Raw genomic sequence first — 21,852 nt, 5'->3', positions numbered from 1 at the left:
AGCTAATATAACCAACTAAAAATCCGTGACTTTAGCCGTATGAAAAACTATTCAAATAGCCCACCAGTTTCCAATGCCGAAGGAAATATACTGGGTTCAATATATATTTTCGCCCGAGCATACACGCAGAAGGGTAACAAACTTATGTGAAAAGAAATGTGACGAAAATGTCAATGTCATGAAAATTCTGAAATGCTTCTCTTTATGGGAACTTTTTTTATAACAAAGTCGAAGCTGAGATTAGCCAAAATTGAATATTTTAAGAACTGATCCAAGCTGGATCGATTTCAAAAAAAAGCACTCCTCTACTCCTTTCTTAAAGAGCCGAGCTGAGCCGTATTAAAATGCTTGAATGCATATTTGTCATAGTTTACAAAAGTATCACATTGTACACATAGTATTGCTCTGAGAACAGTAAACATGTATACTGAGCAACTTTAAAAGTTTGTAGAACTTTTAAAAGAACATGTTGTATAAGGAGGTCTCAAGTTTGGAATGATGACAAATAAAAATCATTCAGTCTTGCCTAAGCTTCGACTCGAAGAGTACTTTTAATAAGAACGAGTGTAGACAAATACAGCGAAAACCTGACCGCTTACAAAAATAAGCCAAAACCACTAAAGATCAGCTGATAAACGTAAATAATGAATATATACTGACATATATTTAAGTTAAAAACAAGCGGCAGGCTAGGTAATTGTCTAGAGAATATTTCAATCATCACGCGCGCAAGTACGATAAAATTCTTTCTACAAACTTTTTTACAAGTGTCATCTTGTAATATTTTACATTTTCACTGCATTTTGTTCATAAATACGATGTAACAAGTATCTATTTGATCATATTCAACTTTGCAAGGAAGAGTGTTCGTCAAACAGATAATAATATTGAGAGAGCACACTTGTAAAAAGGTTTGTTGGGTGGCCACGGTAAGGCGCGTCGCGTTGTAATGCCTTAAATCAGTCACATCGAACTCCTTATTTAAACCTGGTTTTCACTCGCTAGAGACGCAAGCACAAGTGCAAGCGCAAGCAAGAGGAAAGGAAACAATTTGATCCTTGTACTTGTGGTTGCCGTCCAAGCTTTAGCTCAGTTAATTATGCAGAACAGGACAGTCTCAAGGCCAGGTTACGCAAGGTGCTCCAGTTCGCACTGGGCAATTTCTGTCTTCAGTATTTATGTGTACTTATCTTTCTTTTCATTATTAACGCCGGCAAGCTTGGTGAGTATGTCTTTGTTAATATATTTCACACTCATTTCACATTTAACTCGTAACTATCGCCAGTTTTCTAACCATTAATGTATTGTGATTTTTCTAGCGTAATCAACTAACCAAGCTTCCGCTGTAAGAGTCTGTGAGCACTCATGAAAGAAATCGAAATCTTATTTGTCATCAATCCAAACTTGAGACCTCCTTATACAACATGTTCTTTTAAAAGTTCTACAAATTTTTAAAGTTGCTTTATACATGTTTGCTAAAAATGTTTGCTGTTCTCAGAGCAATAGTATGTGTACAATGTGATACTTTTGTAAACTATGACAAATATGCATTCAAGCATTTTAATACGGCTCAGCTCGGCTCTTTAAGAAAGGAGTAGAGGAGTGCTTTTCTTTAAATCGATCCAGCTTGGATCAGTTCTTAAAATATTCAATTTTGGCTAATCTCAGCTTCAAGTTTGTTATAAAAAAGTTCCCATAAAGAGAAGCATTTCAGAATTTTCATGACATTGACATTTTCGTCACATTTCTTTTCTCATAAGTTGTTACCCTTCTGCGTGTATGCTCGGGCGAAAATATATATTGAACCCAGTATATTTCCGTCGGCATTGGAAACTGGTGGGCTATTTGAATAGTTTTTCATACGGCTAAAGTCACGGATTTTTAGTTGGTTATATTAGCTACCTTTTTTTGCTTGGTTACGTAACCTTGTATAAAAATAACCTACGATATTCAAACACAAGTTAAAAAAAACCATGGGTAAGTGTGGGTTAGTGTGAAATAAATTTTGATACAGCTCCCTGCTGCTTAACTGAGGTAAATGAAGACATCATGGTTAGCCTGGCAGATTTTAAAATTAAGCCAAATTATTTAGCATAAACAAAAACCAACTCGAATTTTACTGTGGGTGCATGAACTATTAAATCAGATATTTCATGAGTCTTTAGAAGATAACATATCATATTGCTTGTTTTTAAGATAAGTGCTTGTTCCCGACAGAAACTGAACTTTTCCTGCGTTTTTATGTTACGTGACATACTCTCCAGGCTCTCGCTCACACATGTGTTTTGAGTTTTTCGTGTCGAGCGGCAAGCTTGGTGAGTATGTCTTTGTTAATATATTTCACACTAATTTCACATTTAACTCGTAAATATCGCCAGTTTTCTAACCATTAATGTATTGTGATTTTTCTAGCGTAATCAACTAACCAAGCTTCCGCTGTAAGAGTCTGTGAGCACTCATGAAAGAAATCGAAACCTGACTGATTTGAATTAAACTTGGACGAATCTTTTGTTGGTTGGACTGTTGTATCCACAATCGACGACAACAGTGCTAGCCTAAACTATTTTACTTTTCATTTTCATCCCAGCCTTAACTGGTATTAATTTGGATTTTGGATTTCCCCCCTCCCCCTAATTTTTGGTACTTTTTGTGAGCTAAGCATTTAGTTTGCGAAGCATTTTTCTTATTATCCCTTTACTTGTCTGTCCTCGCTACCGATAAACTAGCTACTAACATAACACTAGCGACGACTTCGATCTAACCACCCTTCTAACATCATAAGCTACCATAGCTATAATGATCCAAGTGAGACGTGTTCACAAGTTTCTCTTACAGTCGCACTAGGCTAATATTATAATCGTGTCCATTATATTCGTGTATATTCGTGTCCATTAGTTTGTCTGCCATTTCCAACAAATGGCAATCTTGAAAGGTAGTGCTTAGCAATTCCATCAGAATGTGTTTTCCGTCTCTATTCAATAGAATTGAAGCCCACCGCTATCCCGTGGATAGCACTTCTTTTCAAACACAAAATCTAAAAGTATTTTTTGTGAGAGGGCCAAAGGCACCAAGGACAAAATTGCCCAGTACGAACTAGAGCACCTTGCGTAACCTGGCCTTGAGACTGTCCTGTTCTGCTTAATTAACTGAGCTAAAGTTTGGACGGCAACCACAAGTACAAGCTAAGGATCAAATTTTTTTTCTTTCCTCTTGCTTGTGCTTGTGCTTGCGCTTGCACTTGCACTTGTGCTTGCGTCTCTAGCGAGTGAAAACCAGGTTTAAATAAGGAGTTCGCTGTGACTGATTTAAGGCATTAACAGAGTATCATCTAGAAAGAATTTTGTCGTACTTGCGCGCGTGATGATTAAAACATTCTTTAGACAATTAACTACCCTGCTTCTTGTTTTTTAACTTAAATAAATGCCAGTGTATATTCATTATTTACGTTTATCAGCTGATCTTTAGTGTTTTTTTATTTTTTTTTATTTTTGTAAGCGGTTAGTTTTTTGCTGTATTTGTCTAAACTCGTTCTTATTAAAAGTACTCTTCGAGTCGAAGCTTAGGCAAGACTGAATGATCTTTATTTGTCATCATTCCAAACTTGAGACCTCCTTATACAACATGTTCTTTTAAAAGTTCTACAAACTTGTAAAGTTGCTCAGTATACATGTTTGCTATTTTCAGAGCAATACTATGTGTACAATGTGATACTTTTGTAAACTATGACAAATATGCATTCAAGCATTTTAATACGGCTCAGCTCGGCTCTTTAAGAAAGGAATAGAGGAGTGCTTTTTTTAAATCGATCCAGCTTGGATCAGTTCTTAAAATGTTCAATTTTGACTAATCTCAGCTTCAACTTTGTTATAAAAAAAGTTCCCATAAAGAGAAGCATTTCAGAATTTTCATGACATTGACATTTTCGTCACATTTCATTTCTCATAAGTTTTTTACCCTTCTGCATGTATGCTCGGGCGAAAATATATATTGAACCCAGTATATTTCCGTCGGCATTGGAAACTGGTGGGCTATTTGAATAGTTTTTCATGCGGCTAAAGTCACGGATTTTTAGTTGGTTATATTAGCTACCTTTTTTCATGGTTACGTAACCTTGTATAAAAATAACCTACGATATTCAAACACAAGTTAAAAAACAATGGGTAAGTGTGGTAACATCATAAGCTACCATAGCTATAATGATCCAAGTGAGACGTGTTCACAAGTTTCTCTTACAGTCGCACTAGGCTAATATTATAATCGTGTCCATTATATTCGTGTATATTCGTGTCCATTAGTTTGTCTGCCATTTCCAACAAATGGCAATCTTGAAAGGTAGTGCTTAGCAATTCCATCAGAATGTGTTTTCCGTCTCTATTCAATAGAATTGAAGCCCACCGCTATCCCGTGGATAGCACTTCTTTTCAAACACAAAATCTAAAAGTATTTTTTGTGAGAGGGCCAAAGGCACCAAGGACAAAATTGCCCAGTACGAACTAGAGCACCTTGCGTAACCTGGCCTTGAGACTGTCCTGTTCTGCTTAATTAACTGAGCTAAAGTTTGGACGGCAACCACAAGTACAAGCTAAGGATCAAATTTTTTTTCTTTCCTCTTGCTTGTGCTTGTGCTTGCGCTTGCACTTGCACTTGTGCTTGCGTCTCTAGCGAGTGAAAACCAGGTTTAAATAAGGAGTTCGCTGTGACTGATTTAAGGCATTAACAGAGTATCATCTAGAAAGAATTTTGTCGTACTTGCGCGCGTGATGATTAAAACATTCTTTAGACAATTAACTACCCTGCTTCTTGTTTTTTAACTTAAATAAATGCCAGTGTATATTCATTATTTACGTTTATTAGCTGATCTTTAGTGTTTTTTTATTTGTTTTTATTTTTGTAAGCGGTTAGTTTTTTGCTGTATTTGTCTAAACTCGTTCTTATTAAAAGTACTCTTCGAGTCGAAGCTTAGGCAAGACTGAATGATCTTTATTTGTCATCATTCCAAACTTGAGACCTCCTTATACAACATGTTCTTTTAAAAGTTCTACAAACTTGTAAAGTTGCTCAGTATACATGTTTGCTATTTTCAGAGCAATACTATGTGTACAATGTGATACTTTTGTAAACTATGACAAATATGCATTCAAGCATTTTAATACGGCTCAGCTCGGCTCTTTAAGAAAGGAGTAGAGGAGTGCTTTTTTTTGAAATCGATCCAGCTTGGATCAGTTCTTAAAATGTTCAATTTTGACTAATCTCAGCTTCAACTTTGTTATAAAAAAAGTTCCCATAAAGAGAAGCATTTCAGAATTTTCATGACATTGACATTTTCGTCACATTTCATTTCTCATAAGTTTTTTACCCTTCTGCATGTATGCTCGGGCGAAAATATATATTGAACCCAGTATATTTCCGTCGGCATTGGAAACTGGTGGGCTATTTGAATAGTTTTTCATGCGGCTAAAGTCACGGATTTTTAGTTGGTTATATTAGCTACCTTTTTTCATGGTTACGTAACCTTGTATAAAAATAACCTACGATATTCAAACACAAGTTAAAAAACAATGGGTAAGTGTGGTAACATCATAAGCTACCATAGCTATAATGATCCAAGTGAGACGTGTTCACAAGTTTCTCTTACAGTCGCACTAGGCTAATATTATAATCGTGTCCATTATATTCGTGTATATTCGTGTCCATTAGTTTGTCTGCCATTTCCAACAAATGGCAATCTTGAAAGGTAGTGCTTAGCAATTCCATCAGAATGTGTTTTCCGTCTCTATTCAATAGAATTGAAGCCCACCGCTATCCCGTGGATAGCACTTCTTTTCAAACACAAAATCTAAAAGTATTTTTTGTGAGAGGGCCAAAGGCACCAAGGACAAAATTGCCCAGTACGAACTAGAGCACCTTGCGTAACCTGGCCTTGAGACTGTCCTGTTCTGCTTAATTAACTGAGCTAAAGTTTGGACGGCAACCACAAGTACAAGCTAAGGATCAAATTTTTTTTTCTTTCCTCTTGCTTGTGCTTGTGCTTGCGCTTGCACTTGCACTTGTGCTTGCGTCTCTAGCGAGTGAAAACCAGGTTTAAATAAGGAGTTCGCTGTGACTGATTTAAGGCATTAACAGAGTATCATCTAGAAAGAATTTTGTCGTACTTGCGCGCGTGATGATTAAAACATTCTTTAGACAATTAACTACCCTGCTTCTTGTTTTTTAACTTAAATAAATGCCAGTGTATATTCATTATTTACGTTTATTAGCTGATCTTTAGTGTTTTTTTATTTGTTTTTATTTTTGTAAGCGGTTAGTTTTTTGCTGTATTTGTCTAAACTCGTTCTTATTAAAAGTACTCTTCGAGTCGAAGCTTAGGCAAGACTGAATGATCTTTATTTGTCATCATTCCAAACTTGAGACCTCCTTATACAACATGTTCTTTTAAAAGTTCTACAAACTTTTAAAGTTGCTCAGTATACATGTTTGCTATTTTCAGAGCAATACTATGTGTACAATGTGATACTTTTGTAAACTATGACAAATATGCATTCAAGCATTTTAATACGGCTCAGCTCGGCTCTTTAAGAAAGGAATAGAGGAGTGCTTTTTTTTGAAATCGATCCAGCTTGGATCAGTTCTTAAAATGTTCAATTTTGACTAATCTCAGCTTCAACTTTGTTATAAAAAAAGTTCCCATAAAGAGAAGCATTTCAGAATTTTCATGACATTGACATTTTCGTCACATTTCATTTCTCATAAGTTTTTTACCCTTCTGCATGTATGCTCGGGCGAAAATATATATTGAACCCAGTATATTTCCGTCGGCATTGGAAACTGGTGGGCTATTTGAATAGTTTTTCATGCGGCTAAAGTCACGGATTTTTAGTTGGTTATATTAGCTACCTTTTTTGCTTGGTTACGTAACCTTGTATAAAAATAACCTACGATATTCAAACACAAGTTAAAAAACAATGGGTAAGTGTGGGTAAGTGTGAAATAAATTTCGATACAGCTCCCTGCTGCTTAACTGAGTTAAATGAAGACATCATGGTTAGCCTGGCAGATTTTAAAATTAAGCCAAATTATTTAGCATAAACAAAAACCAACTCGAATTTTACTGTGGGTGCATGAACTATTGCATCAGATATTTCATGAGTCTTTAGAAGATAACATATCATATTGCTTGTTTTAAAGATACGTGCTTGTTGCCGACAGAAACCGAGCATTTCCTGCGTTTTTATGTCACGTGACATACTCACCAGGCTCTTGCTCACACATGTGTTTTGAGTTTTTCGTGTCGAGCGGCAAGCTTGGTGAGTATGTCTTTGTTAATATATTTCACACTAATTTCACATTTAACTCGTAACTATCGCCAGTTTTCTAACCATTAATGTATTGTGATTTTTCTAGCGTAATCAACTAACCAAGCTTCCGCTGTAAGAGTCTGTGAGCACTCGTGAAATAAATCGAAACCTGACTGATTTGAATTAAACTTGGACGAATCTTTTGTTGGTTGGACTGTTGTATCCACAATCGACGACAACAGTGCTAGCCTAAACTATTTTACTTTTCATTTTCATCCCAGCCTTGACTGGTATTAATTTGGATTTTGGATTCCCCCCTCCCCCTAATTTTTGGTACTTTTTGTGAGCTAAGCATTTAGTTTGCGAAGCATTTTTCTTATTATCCCTTTACTTGTCTGTCCTCGCTACCGATGAACCAGCTACTAACATAACACTAGCGACGACTTCGATCTAACCACCCTTCTAACATCATAAGCTACCATAGCTATAATGATCCAAGTGAGACGTGTTCACAAGTTTCTCTTACAGTCGCACTAGGCTATGGAAATGGAAAAAAAAGAAGTATAAAATGCATAATGAAAGGTGGCAATATTCGTGTCCATTAGTTTGTCTGCCATTTTCAACAAATAGCAATGTTGGAAGGTAGTGCTTAGCAATTCCATCAGAATGTGTTTTCCTTCTCTATTCAATAGAATTGAAGCCCACCGCTGGATAAATCAATATCCCGTGGATAGTACTTCTTTTTTCAAACACGAAATTTTAAAAGTATTTTGAGTGAAAGGACCAAAGGCACCAAGGACAAAAACTTATACTCTGCCAAGAAATTTTACAGTATGTGTCGCCTAAAGTGGCTGCAAAAGGCTCAATCTACGTGGGTTGTTGTAGCTTGTTACGTAAGTCTTTCCCGGCTTCCGGTGGGTTTTTTTTCTGCCAACTTTTACTTCCGCTCTTGCGCTAATGGCTCTCATCGTGCGAAGGAAATTTTCCCTCCCTCAGTCCTGTTGTTGCACAATTGGGTTGGCAGTCTCTCCCTCACTTTGCAGGGTTTATACTTTAAGGTTTCCATAATATTTGAGCTTTCTATCCTTGATATGAAAATAAACGGCCACACCCTTGGCCAAAATCTGCCAAATAGTAGTCTTGATTTTTTTTATTATCCCAGTAAACAGTGCTTTGCCAAAGCGACACACATATACTTATAAATATATGCATGATATTTAATCTAGGAGGAACAGGATACATAAATGTACATTTTGAGTTACAAACTGGCACTTGTCGTGGATCTGGAGTAAAAATTAGTTGAAATCTATCCGAAATGTACATTTTGAGTTACAAACGGGTACTTTCTTTTTCGATTGGAGTGAAAATAAGGCTTAATTCACGTCGTGACATTTCACCAGAAAGGCCAAAAATGCACAATTTGATTGTGAAAGTGTTACTTTCTCTATTACCTTCTTATGGATCTGGAGTGCTTTTTAGGCTCAATCCTCGTGGTGGCATTTCAACAGAAAGGCCAAAAACCTAAAATTTGAATTACAAAGTGGCATTTTCTTATTCCATTCTTATGGATCTTGAGTCAAAATTAGGCTCAATCCACGTGGCTGCGTTTTACCAAAAAAGGTCCAAATTTTGCATTTTGAGTTACAAAGTGGCACTTCCTTATTCCATTATGATGGATCAGGAGTGTAAATTAGGCTCGATCCACGTAGCGGCATTTCACCAGAAAGGCCAAAAATGTACAGTTTGATTTACAAACTGGGTTTTTTTGTAGATCTGGAGTGAAAATTAGGCTTTAAGGTCAAATACAACAAAATTTCGATTTTTTTTATTTTAAACCAAAGTGCTTATTAAAACAACAAAATAAACAAATTCCAAAGTTGCAAAGTAATGGGACTTTGCATCGCGGAGACATTTCAAGGTAAAGATATTTATTTTTGGCCTTGATAATCGTAGAGCGATCGGAAAAATTGTAACTAGGGCCACAAATCCCTAAGTGGGGGAACTCATTTCATTCTTTTGGACCTGAAGTGACCATAAGGCTCAATTTATGAGGTGTCATTTTCCCTAAAAAATTATCAGTGTCAAACTGCAGTTTTCGCTGTTTCTCGAGAGAAAATAAGGCTTAATCTACGGGGTAGCATTTCATCGCAAGGGCCGAATATCATCATTTTGAGTTATTGACAATGCGCGCTTTTCATTGTTGGAACACATTTGATTGTTTTGGACCTGGAATGAGCATAAGGCTGAACCCACGTGTTGTCATTCTTACAAAAGGCCACCAATGTACACTTTAAGTTTCAAACTGGCAGTCTTTAGTTTTTTCTGGAGTGTGAATAAAGGCTTAATCCACCTTTGGCGCATTTCATTACAGCGGCTAAAAATCTTCATTTTGAGTGAGTGTAGAGGAAACCATTTCACTTTTTTGGACCTGGAGTGACTATAAGGATGAATCCATGTGGTTACATTTTCCCAAAAAGGCTTCCAAAGTATATTTGTGCCCGCGTTGACATAGAACGCCTATAACGTTTTTAAGATTCAACCAAACGCTGTCAAACTTTGCGAGTTTTTCTAAAATTTATCTGGAAATTACTTGGTAGGATAGGTTGTAGTGTCGGGAACTTGACGTCACCATGGCAACGGCGTTTTGACAGTCATGTTTTCCCGAATTTGTAATTTTCGTGTTTCTATTAATGAAAAATAACTTTAATGCAATTATTTTCACCTTTTAATGTTTTTTAAGCACAGTTTTATTGATTTTGAGTACTTTGCAGTAATTTTGGGCGGTTTTCTGACGTTTTAGAAAAAAATCGAAATCCAAGATGGCGGATCCAAGATGGCGGCTGTTTTGACATCACGATGTAATTGTCACGTGATTTGACGTCATCGTCCCACGTGACGTATACTAATAGATAGAATTTCGGACATACTATATATCCTCTAAGTGTCACTGTGATTGCTTAAATATTCTGGAAGTTACGGAGGGGGGTGGAATCCCTCCCCCTCTTTGTCTGAAAAGATACAAAAAGGCCCCGTCTGAATAGCGTTAAGGTTTAAAACTAACAGTGTTTGGTGTTTCTGGATTAAAAAAGGCTTAACCTACGTGGTCGTCATTTTGATTTCCCCACATGGGGGAACTCATTTGATTCTTTTCGACCTGGAGTGAGCATTGGCTGAATCCTCTTGGTGCTATATTCCCAAAAGGCCACTAATGGACATTTAAGGTGTCAATCTCCAATCTTTAGTACTTCTGGAGTGAAAATTAGGCTTAACCTACGTTTTGGTGGCATTTCATTACAGTTTCAGATTTACTACAAGTATAACTCTTAGAATCCGGATAACGGTTCTCCAGATATCGATCAAATCGTAGTTCAGGCAAATGTCGTGAAGGGGATTCACGACAGATTCTTTCACTTTGGGCGAACCGCCTGAGCAGTCAAGATCAGGATCGCTATTTACAATATGCATAAATTGTATTGCTGACAAACAATGTGAAAACACATTTCGTGAAAAGGTCATTCAGCAAGAAGCTCATCCATCCATCCGTCCGTCCGCCCTTCCGTTCGTCCGTTCGTCCGTTCGTCCGTTCGTCCGTTCGTCCGTTCGTCCGTTCGTCCGTTCGTCCGTTCGTCCGTTCGTCCGTTCGTCCGTTCGTCCGTTCGTCCGTTCGTCCGTTCGTCCGTTCGTCCGTTCGTCCGTTCGTCCGTTCGTCCGTTCGTCCGTTCGTCCTTTCGTCCGTTCATCCGCCCGTCTGTCCTTCCATTCATCAACCAAGCAAAAATGTTCATTTCTTTATGAACCTAGATGCGCTAAGGAACATTCGTCTAAAAGCCGCCCTGCGCTTGCCCAACTTAAAAATGAACTATGATATTCGAAATACTAAGGGTGGACAGTGTTTCATCAGAATATCCAAACACCGAGAAGAGAGTTGGAAATACGACGCGCAGCGGAGTATTTTTTGACGAAAATTGAGGTGTTTGAATATCGATGAAACACTGTCTCGAGTGTTCGATATATCTTATAAATCGAAAAGAAAATACGGAGAAAACGGAGAAATAAAATTGTAGATATCTATGCTAATTAAGACCAGGAATTTAAACCTTCTTCACGGTCAAGATTTTCTTTGTTTTAACTTGATGAATTATTAATGAGTTTTATTCTTGAACTTTAAATTCTAGTGTTAGAAATTCAAACCAATCTTAAAAGTAAAGCCTCTAGATTGCTTTGTTTGGAGTTTATGTAAATTTACTTTGAAGCCATTTTTTAAAGCTCAAACCCCTCAAAATAACTGATTCCTTATTTGGGAGCAGGGGTATATTAATATAAATGGATATATGCAACTGTATTTTATTTGACAGTCTGTTTGCGATAGCATACAATTTCAAAACAGAGCCATTCATCTCGTAACTATTACAGTGCGAAGCGTCTTACCGTGGCCACCCAACAAACTTTTTTACAAGTGTGCTTTCGTAATATCATTATCAGTTTGACGAACACGCCTACTTGCAAAGTTGAATACGATCAAATAGATACAAGTTACATCGTATTTGTCAACAAAATGCAGTGAAAACGTAAAATGTTGCAAGATGACACTTTTAAAAAAGTTTGTCGGATGGCCACGGTAAGGCGCGTCGCAATGTAAAGGAGCTTTGGGTGAAGGATACAGTGCAGTGTAAATTATTCCAGTATCATATATTAAGCTGCTTGGAGGCGAATGACGAAACACAGCTTTGACCGGCCGGTTAATCACAAACGTCACAACAAGAAGTCTGTCCTGTAGATGTCTTTTATTAATTTCTGTGGGACTCAAATGACAGAAGGCAAAACAGCAATTTTGGTGTACCTGACCAATATCGCCATGCATGTATGATGACGAATTTTTTCACGACGGTATTTCGAGAAATCGCAAGACAAACTTTTCTGTTACAAAATTTTTAATGTTTTTACAAAACCAGATTACAGTATTTACAAAAGTTCCCTACTACCAAATTTACGTTTTTACAAGCTTCTTATTCATCATATGCAAGTTTCTTTTTGTCCCGATTTAGTACGCTATCTATAAAGTTTTTCACTTAGTGAATTCATTAACTTTAATATTTAAACGAAATATGCTTATTATTCAAATCGCTCTACCCTTCATTTCTATGACACAATTTTTGCTTTATCTATTCTTGTTTCAAAGCTCAATACAGAGGTTTCTGGTATCGATCAAGTATCACTCAATACATGTACGTGATTCAACTGTGCTGTTGTGCTATGCCGTTAGAAGCTCACAGCAGTAGAGGCTTCGATGCATCTTACACTTTTATTATCATCCCAATTTCCTTTCCAAATTCTCTTTCCTCTCTTTTCAGCCATCTTTGAAATTACATTTGAGTTCTAGGGCATCGGATTTCTATGCCTTGAACAGACTGACCCTAAAAGCACTGATTCTTGATAAAAAAGGCCGTTAGTTTCTAATGAAACTTTTGTGCTCCGAAGGCCGGCGGGAAAGTCAAACGACCTCCAACAGCTACCTAGTTGTCAACTAGATGAGTATAAGTGAAATTACCGAAGTAGCAATTTGAAAAGTCGTCGACACGCATTTTGTCTGTCTCCAAAAGTAAGGCAGCGCATAGCGTGCGCTCTGAAGAAAGTCTGTACATATGACTTAAAATCATTGTTTACTCTTAGCAGTAAGAATAGATAGAGTGAGCAAAAAGAATAATCAATTCTATTATCAGTTGCTATTGGCCGATTTTCATTCTTTAGCACATTTGACTAACATTCTTAGCCCTTTCTCGGCACTTGGTTGCTTTGCATCTATTCTTCCCTGTAAACAACAGAATACACCTTGCGGTTGTGAAGCGGTTGTACTGGCCTGATGTTGTCACACATAAGACCAGGGGAGGCCCCATATTGAGACTTGAGTTTCCTGAACTTGGCGAGCTGAAAATGGAAAAATTGAAACATACGTACGTCAGAGCTAAACGCATCGTCGCTATAATCTGCAGTGTTATACAGAAGTAGGTCGTATAGTGTGGTTGTCCAGCTGAAAGTACTTCTAAGAAGAACTGTTGTTGGTGACTGACGTTTCGACAACCTGAGCGGAAGTCATCTTCAGAGTCAAGTGAAAAGTTGCTGTCAGTTGATGATGTTATAAGTCTGGTCCCTTGAAGTTGATTGGTCAGTTAAGCCGTGATTTTATTTACTGTAAGACTCGTGTAAAGTTTGTCATCAGTAATTGGTCAGTCTCTATCCGTCTATTGTTAGTCTAATTAAGTCCTTCTGTTCCGTCTATTGTTAGTCAAATTAGGTCGTTCTGTTGGCGGTTCGTTTGTCCGTTTTGTTTACGTCGCGAATAAGTCGTTATTATAATTAGGTGCCGGTAGTTGTTGACATCTGTTTATAGGCGTCTGTTAGTAGCTCCAATTTTTTAGAGGGTCTGAATGAGGTTGTTACATGTCACTGCATGTTTTCATTTTGATACGAAATTGGTTTACAACAAATTATTATTCAAATATTATTTTTGTTAATGGTGTTTATACATGTAACTTGCCTGTTTGTTAGAAATCTTTATCATGTCCTTGAAGACAATCCAGCGCACTGATTCATAGCAGGGAGGGGTAGTAAGGGAGCCTTGGTAAGTGTAGTAACCTATTTTTTTCGCCTTGTCGTCCTCATCTCCACTACCATCATCATCGTTATCATCGACGTCATTTTCGTCATCATCATCATCTTCCTCGTCGTCTTGTTTATTGTTGTAGGGCATGAGGTACTTCAGGCGAATGCCGTCAGCTTCGGTTACGTTTGCGATGGCACCTGAGTTATGGAAAGATTTAGCAGTTATAACGCTGTTCTCGCAACGGCGCAAGGCGTAATGCTGTTTGCACAAATGGCCATGGTTGAAAAAATAAAAAAAATAAACGTTACTCTGGTTTAAAATATTGAAAACGGTCGTAATTTAGCCTTGAGAGACAGAGCATAAATAGATCCGACTTGCATAGAATAAAATCGTGCTTTTTACAAATTCCTTGACACACAAATTTACGATTATTTTCAACATTTTAAACCAGAGTAGGTAGTTGATTCAGGATTGAAATAAAAACGTTAGTTACAGGACCATATTTGAGGCATCATTTCATTTGTTAATTATTATCAAGGATGTTAGATCCACACTTATGTTGCGATGTCTTTGTTAATTAATTATTATTGATTTGAGAAAAGAAGTACAAAATATCTCAGCTTTTAACTTTGCCTTATCTGGAGATTTACCATAAGTACAGTTTTTCTTTGTTCACATAATTTAAATCTGGTTGTTTACCTTCTTCGGTGACCTTCAGTAGCTTCTTTGCAAAATTTCCCAAAATCCTGTTACCTGGGCAAGTGGCCTGAAAAAGAAACAAACAAGCTTAAATTATTTTCCCTCTAAATTATGTTTATTGATATAAATACAAGATTTACTTTTATTGATTCGTGTTTACTAAAGAACGTCCACATAATAACTGTTACACGATGACAACTCTGTAAACCTTTATGTAGAAACAGTAAAAAAACATTGACTTATGTTATCTTAAAGTCTTGGAGAACAGATTACACTTTGTCATAATGTTCGCTAAAAAGGTTAAAATATTATTTGCAAGGCTAAAAAAGGTTATAAAATTTTTAAAAGGAACCGAACGTTTTCGACTTGTTTTCATCATCAGGGTTAAAAGCCGTCCGTGATTTACATCGTTTTTATACTCAAGTTATTCCCGAAGGGAACAACTGCGCAACATAGCAATTGACTTGTTTGTTCAAAGTTGGGCTCTTTTGTTGGACACTTAGTCCCTCGATGATCTTTCTCTTAAAGTACGATCTTGCCTAAACAAAGGACTTTCCACTGGAATGAGTTGCTTGGGTTTTCCAAAAGGTGACTTTCCCCGGTCCTTGCCAACATCTTTATTTCAAAACTTGAAGCAGATGTAGTCCGCCCCTATAATCCTACCTTTTACGATCGCTATGTGGATGATTGTTTCCCGAAAAAACGAAAGGACGAACCAGACAAACTCCTCAACCGCCTAAATAACTACCACCCCAACATCAAATTCACTGTTGAAGAAAACCCGGATCACTTTCTGGACACTGCATTTACCTACGGCAACGACGGTTTTGACTGTAAAGTCTACAAAAAACCGGGGAAATTACCTACACACTGGACATCAGAAGTACCAATCAAATGGAAGAGAAATTGTATTACAGGAGCCCTACACAGAGCCAAAAATATCTCAGTCCACAAATCTTGACCGCGATGTAAAAGAAATAAAGACCACCTTCTCAAACGCTGGCTACCCCAAGAAATTTGTATCCCACACCATCGACAACTTCACTTCACTTCGAGCAATTCATCTGAAGACGAGCCCTTAATTCCGGATTTTCTATTCGAAGAACGGAAAAAGATTTGCATCAAACTTCCCTACTGCAAGAAGAATGAAATCATAAGCAAAATGTTTATTTCAAAACTGAACTCTCTCACCAATTTCAAGTATATTTTCACAATTTTGTGGCAAACTAGACAAATCAAAAGCCTTTTTAGTCTCAAGGACAAAAACATTCTCAAGTCTCGCGTCATCTACGAAGGAGAATGTTCATGTGGAGAAAACTATGTAGGTGAAACAATGCGAAATCTTGAAGTGCGGATAACTGAACATTCGAACATCTGCCACACCTCGGAACCAGCACGTCATCTTCTGGAAAACCCAAGCCACTCATTCCAGTGGAAAGTCCTTTGTTTCGGCAAGATCGTACTTTAAGAGAAAGATCATCGAGGGACTAAGTGTCCAACAAAAGAGCCCAACTTTGAACAAACAAGTCAATTGCTATGTTGCGCAGTTGTTCCCTTCGGGAATAACTTGAGTATAAAAACGATGTAAATCACGGTCGGCTTTTAACCCTGATGATGACAACAAGTGGAAAACGTTCGGTTCCTTTTAAAAATTTTATAACCTTTTTTAGCCTTGTAAATAATAGATTACACTTTATAATGCAGAAATAACTGGAAATCGTTCTACTGAAAAAAAAAATGAAAAGCTGCTCTCAATCTTTGTGAAGTGATAGTTAGTCGGCTTGTGGCCTAATAATCGACTACCACCTCAAAAAAAAAAATCAGCTCAAAAATTACACGTAGAATCCTCTTAGTTCAAAGTAAGCGTCTTTGTATTCAAGGGTTTTGAGTAGAGCGTCTCACTTTAAATCACCATAATAAAATAGCAAAGCAAAGCAAATGAGACGTAAATTTACCGAAATGAGGATCCCAAGAACTGCCAGTCCGTCTGGTTTGTCCACGGAGTTGCTAAAGGATTTGTACTTCTTGTTATAGAACACTAAATGGAGCTTGGAGCAAGAAAAAGTAAGTAAACAAGTAAGTTATAAGTATATAGTAATAAAGAAATCCATGCAAGGCAACAACTTGAAATTGAAAAGAAGAAAACTCGCAATTAAATGTTTGTTTTTAAACTATACACGGATCACGATAAACTTTATTTTATCAAAAATACTATTTGAAGTAAGAGAATATGAAATAAAAAACCCCGGTAAGTCAAATTACGCCAATTATTAGGTTAAATTTATTGTTCGCACAATGCAATAACTGAAAGGAAGAAGACATATACCAAGTTCAACAGCAAACTTGCTTTAATCCATGTATCTGAAATAATTATGTTAATAGAGGTGTTTGAATGGTTGTGTTGCTAATCTTAGCAACAGCTATATATATATGAATGTCAGTCTATTAACTTGACGTTTTCAAAAGTAGATATAACGTTTAATCACGATTGATAGAATCAATTCTACAGCCGCTATCAGTTCCTGAATTATAATATTTGCCAACCCAAATAAAATTTTTCGATTATTTATATTTAAAGAGAAAAAAAAAACAGAGAATAATGTAATAAAAGTTTAATCCTTACCTGAGCTGCATAATGCTCGTCGTTAATGGTGTGTTCTGATCCTCGACTGTTTTCACAGCCAAAGTGGAAATGGAATTGTTGCAGTTTGTATTCGTCGCGTTTCAGGGGACCCCCACTGAGTGTAGCGGTTCCTTTTGAGCTGTCAACGTTGAAAGTAGGAGCATGGATAGAATTCGCAAGCTGGCCAGCTACCAGTCCGCACGGGTTGTCGAAATTTATCTTCAAAGGTAAATAGCTCTTTTTCTTCACCTTACTCGTTACAATGTTGATTGGAGACTGAAGTTTTCCAGCACACAGTGGATAAATTGAGGACCAATTTGCAGGACCAGGAGCTAAAAAAGTAAAAAATTATTGTCATTTACACAAGCTTCAGTGCTGTATACTTGTGTTATCATGACAATTTTGCATTTTATAATTTACATATGAAATGAAAATGTCTTGTTTTAACAGAGATATGATTTAAACCTTGTTATACTTCTAAGGGCCCGATTATATGGCGAATTTAAGCCCGGTTAGCCGGGCTGGAATTTTGTTGCTATTAAATGGAGAATTTCAGCCCGGTCTGAACACTTTTAAAATTGAATAATTATCGTGGCCGCGATTTTCTTTCGTTGAAAACCACCACTACGCATCCGCAAGCTCACTTTCATGTCGGGCAGAAATTGAAAACGCGATTACATTCGGTTTTTCAGCCCGTTTGCCCTGGCTGAGATTTCAAGGCCGGTTTAAAAAAAAAAAAACATGCTGGAAATTTCAACCCGGGATGAAACTTTCTTCATGTATTCGCAGACGTGTTTTTTAAGAAGATTCGTTTTGGAAGCCGGGCTGAAATTCGCCATATAATCAGACCCAAAGTAACACAATACATGCATACCTTGTCCATCCGTGAGCCCTGCGTACCCAAAATCTATAGAAAGAAAGAAAAGTTCGATGAACAGCTGACCTAGCAAAATATATTATTTCTATATTATTGCTTCTATATCAATTCGATGGTTAAATGCAATAAATTAAATTACTGGAAGTTAATACCAATAAGTATAAAGGCTCTTTTTCTTCAAAATATCACTGGGTTTGAATATCATAATACTTTTTTTTCGTGTATTCTGCAGTATTAATAGCTAATACTACGAATTTCCTATTACACTAACAAAGGAAGAATATAATTAAAGCACTATACTAAAATATCAATATTTTGATTCTTTTCTCGGAAATGACAGCTTTAATTTCTCAATAGGCCGTCTTTTGGGAAAGACCCGATACGTGCAGCTGATACGTTTATATAGGTTTACATTCATTTATTATCTAGCAAAACTCTCGGAAAATTTTCAATGCCTGTCAAAGCTAGAAGTCCTCTTAAAGTATGATTGACACTCACCCTGCTGGCACGCGACCGCGCCAATCATAGAAAGTAGCCACAGAAAATACATCGCGGCGGAAAAATGTCTGAAAATGTTACAAAAATAGTTAAATACTAGTATTTGTAAAGCAAGAAAAAAGATTCAAAGGGTTTCAGTTAATTGAAACTGCAATATCAAAAAACATCAATTTTGAAATTAAATATATATGCATTTCGAGGGTCAAAGTTAGAATTTCTAAGGAACATTTAATTGCATGCATGGTTACAGGTTTGAACGAAAAAAAACTCTATAAAAAGTATTCGACTTTCCTCACTTACTACGAGGGTGTGAATTTAATGAGTAGTTTCTTTCCATTGCTCTAGGTTTGTATAAAAATCTATAAATAAAGCTTTATTAAAAGCGACTAAAAGCCGGCATAGTTGCTTTTAAAAATAACACACAGGGTGCTTATTAAATTTCTAAACGGAATGTTATTAATAAGCACTGTGATTATTTGTAACACGTGCACGTGTATGCATAGTCATCTGCTACTACTCACGTGTAACCTCACACTCCCCTATGTAGGCATTACGTAAGACACAATAGGGCTTTCCGATTTAGCGGAAAATCAACGGAAGTGGAAGTTATTGTTCTTCCATTACTTTATATAACAATAGCTTTATAAACCAATTTTTAAAAGAAATGGCTTTTCATTGTTGTCATAGCCTGTAGAACAGAAGAAGAATTTACTTTGTTAGGCAACACCTCTATGGTACACGTGGAGATACTAAGATATGAGTGAAAATTATTTCCGCGCATTCGAAGAATCGAAGCAGGATGGAATTTTCCGTCGTTGAGGGCAGGAGAGAAGGGCAAAAAAATTGCCTAAACCGAACTTTTGAAGCACGAACGCATGTGAGAACGCCCTAAAGTCGAGAGAACTTATAAATACTGTGCTCAATACGCCGGCATCTAAAGGCAAAAGGTGCTAATTTATGTAACACGCGAGGCCATGGCACTTCGGTGCGAACATACCAATGAATGAGATGAATGTCAAGCGCGAAGATTAAGAAATTAGGTTCAGTTGGCTTTAATGCAATATGGTTTGACATATATGTACGTTTTTTTTTTTAATTTCAGAATGCCAATGTTGAAAATTAAACAAAAGAAGAGTAGTACGTAATAACTGTGTATGAATTTTTTATAAACGGGTTTTGAAGATTAACAAACGAAGATAGAGTCCCTAGAGAGAGAACAAAACTAGAGAACAAAATTTCAGTTTGCAAACATATTAACTATGCAGTTATTTGCTTACTGTCCTAAATTTGACTTTAAAAGGTCTGTCAAATTCAAAGTAACGACAAGTTGTGATATTCAAGCACACGTATATTAAAGTGCACGCATCGCTTTAAGTGAGCGGAAAATCGGCCTGATTTTCCGCTAAATCGGAAAGCCCTAATTAAACCTTAGGAAATAAACCAATTGTGTTTCTTTGTGTTTTAACAGCAATTTCATTTTATACTTAAAATTTGCACTTAAAAAACATAAAAATAAAACACCGATTGAATCGTATGTGATATCTTGAAGAAAAATTGCTCTAGGTTTGTATAAAAATCTATAACTTTTATTATAATCGACTAGAAGCCGGCATGGGTGCTTTCAAAAATAACTCACAGGGTGCTAAATTCTAAACGGATTGTTATTAATGAACGCTGTGATTATTTTTAATACGTGCACGTGTATTGTCAGCTTAGGCATCTGCTTCTACTCACGTGTAACCTCTCACTCTCTTATGCAGGCATTACGTAAGACAAAACTATAAATCTAGACAATAAACCAATTTTGTTTCTTTGCGTATTTACAGCAATTTCACCATATACTTGAAATCTGCACTTAAAAAAGTGAAAAAAGACAACAATTGAATCGCATGTGGTATGTCAAAGAAGAAACGTGCGCTGCTTAAGATTAGAAAATGCCTCACAATGCGAAGAAAAATCAACCTTATGAAACCTATACTAAAAAAGTTAGTATTAAAAATTCTTAAGCGCCAACATTAGGCCGACGAATTTAAAAGGAAATTTCGAGAATAACACATTTGTGATTTGAAAGGATATTATGCAATCTCGGTGCTGTGTTATTCATTTTAAGTATTTTTTCACTTTCCAACGCTGTCCAAATGTAACAAGAAACGTTATACCATTTACATTCATTTATTTTGTTTCAAATTAATCAGAGATAAAAACTAGCTGCATAATATGGTAGCAACCTTTCGTTCACGCCAAGGTTTTATATTTTGTCCCTGATTTTTATGATTTTCCATGTTTTAACAAAACTTTTTGATAATTGTGTTCTGGTCGTGGTTCAGGCGAACGGTCAAAAAGCTGTCAAGTTTTCACAAACTACAAAATTTCACTTTTTTACATAATAATACTTGGTTAAAAAAAAAAGAGATTGCAGGATTTCATTCGGTCTTAATGTTATTTTAAGAGGGTTTGTAATTGTTTTTGTCAACTGTTTTAAGTGTGCTTTTTCTCAATTGGTTTTTAAAAAAACTGAAAACGCTTCTGGCGAATAGATATAACGTGGCTTCTGACAATTAAAATGTTATCATTTCAATCGTAGGCGATACTCCATCTTGCGCTGGCCTTTACTTATAAGATTAAATGACGTTCAGTAAAATTACTTACTTGAATTTATCGTGACAGACTTCTTTCCAATGTCGGATCTGTTTTCCTTGGCTAGTTTCTATGAAAGTGATTTCTATTTTCCAAGCAGTGGAATTTAAGGAAATTGAGTTGCTCAGTATCACTTGGAGAGTCGTCATTAATTATTGTCAAATGATATTGCGTGAATAGCTTCTGCTTAGATGATTACGTAATTGTTCTAAATGCATGTCTTTAGAGCCAGTAACGACAGACACAAAATAAATATATATCAATGGGTGAAGGGATTATCGGTTTTATAATGGACATGATGTTTGCAATACTGTATCATAAATGTTTGTTATGTTCCTCGAACTCAAGCTGAGACGCGAGGGAACATTTAAAAAGTAAAAGAAAATCAAAAAAATATTTGATCTTCACATTCCAATACAGAATAATCTTTCAAAGATATTCCATAAATAGAATATTTTAAATTTAATCACAAAAATATGACACCTGATTGGACGAGAGCGCACTCCATTTTTGTTTTGCAAAAGAAGCTGTCTTTCGTCCACGTGTCTGATGCACGTGAATGCATGCACGTGAGCGCAGCGTACAAACATTCAAAATTTCAAACGTAAGTGCATTTTGTATT

The 21,852-nt window shown here is 36.4% G+C and overlaps 1 protein-coding gene and 1 long non-coding RNA gene across 2 annotated transcripts in view; both read right to left on the bottom strand.

Moving 5' to 3' along the window:
- Nucleotides 1–9,038: 9,038 nt before the first annotated feature.
- LOC144636738 (uncharacterized) overlaps nt 9,039–21,852 on the bottom strand; it is a 74,926-nt gene continuing 62,112 nt past the window's right edge. Inside the window, exon 4 of the long non-coding RNA XR_013567608.1 lies at nt 9,039–9,050. This is a non-coding gene — a long non-coding RNA (uncharacterized LOC144636738). The remainder of the gene's footprint in view (nt 9,051–21,852) is intronic.
- LOC144636732 (carbonic anhydrase 2-like) lies at nt 12,209–21,297 on the bottom strand. The gene is made up of 8 exons (XM_078495932.1): nt 21,243–21,297; nt 18,594–18,661; nt 18,093–18,125; nt 17,219–17,550; nt 16,551–16,643; nt 14,596–14,662; nt 13,831–14,093; nt 12,209–13,220 (listed from the first exon to the last, which is right to left on the bottom strand). Exons 2-8 carry the CDS (start codon nt 18,643–18,645, stop codon nt 13,095–13,097), a joined length of 966 nt encoding a protein of 321 aa, XP_078352058.1. The 5' UTR covers nt 18,646–18,661; nt 21,243–21,297; the 3' UTR covers nt 12,209–13,094.

The sequence above is a fragment of the Oculina patagonica genome, chromosome 13 (genome assembly GCF_052425735.1).
Source record: "Oculina patagonica isolate OP01 chromosome 13, crgOcupat, whole genome shotgun sequence".
NCBI classification, from domain to species: Eukaryota; Metazoa; Cnidaria; class Anthozoa; order Scleractinia; family Oculinidae; genus Oculina; species Oculina patagonica.
The sequence above is the reverse complement of the archived record's forward strand: the minus strand, read 5'-3'. Positions and strand labels throughout refer to the sequence as shown.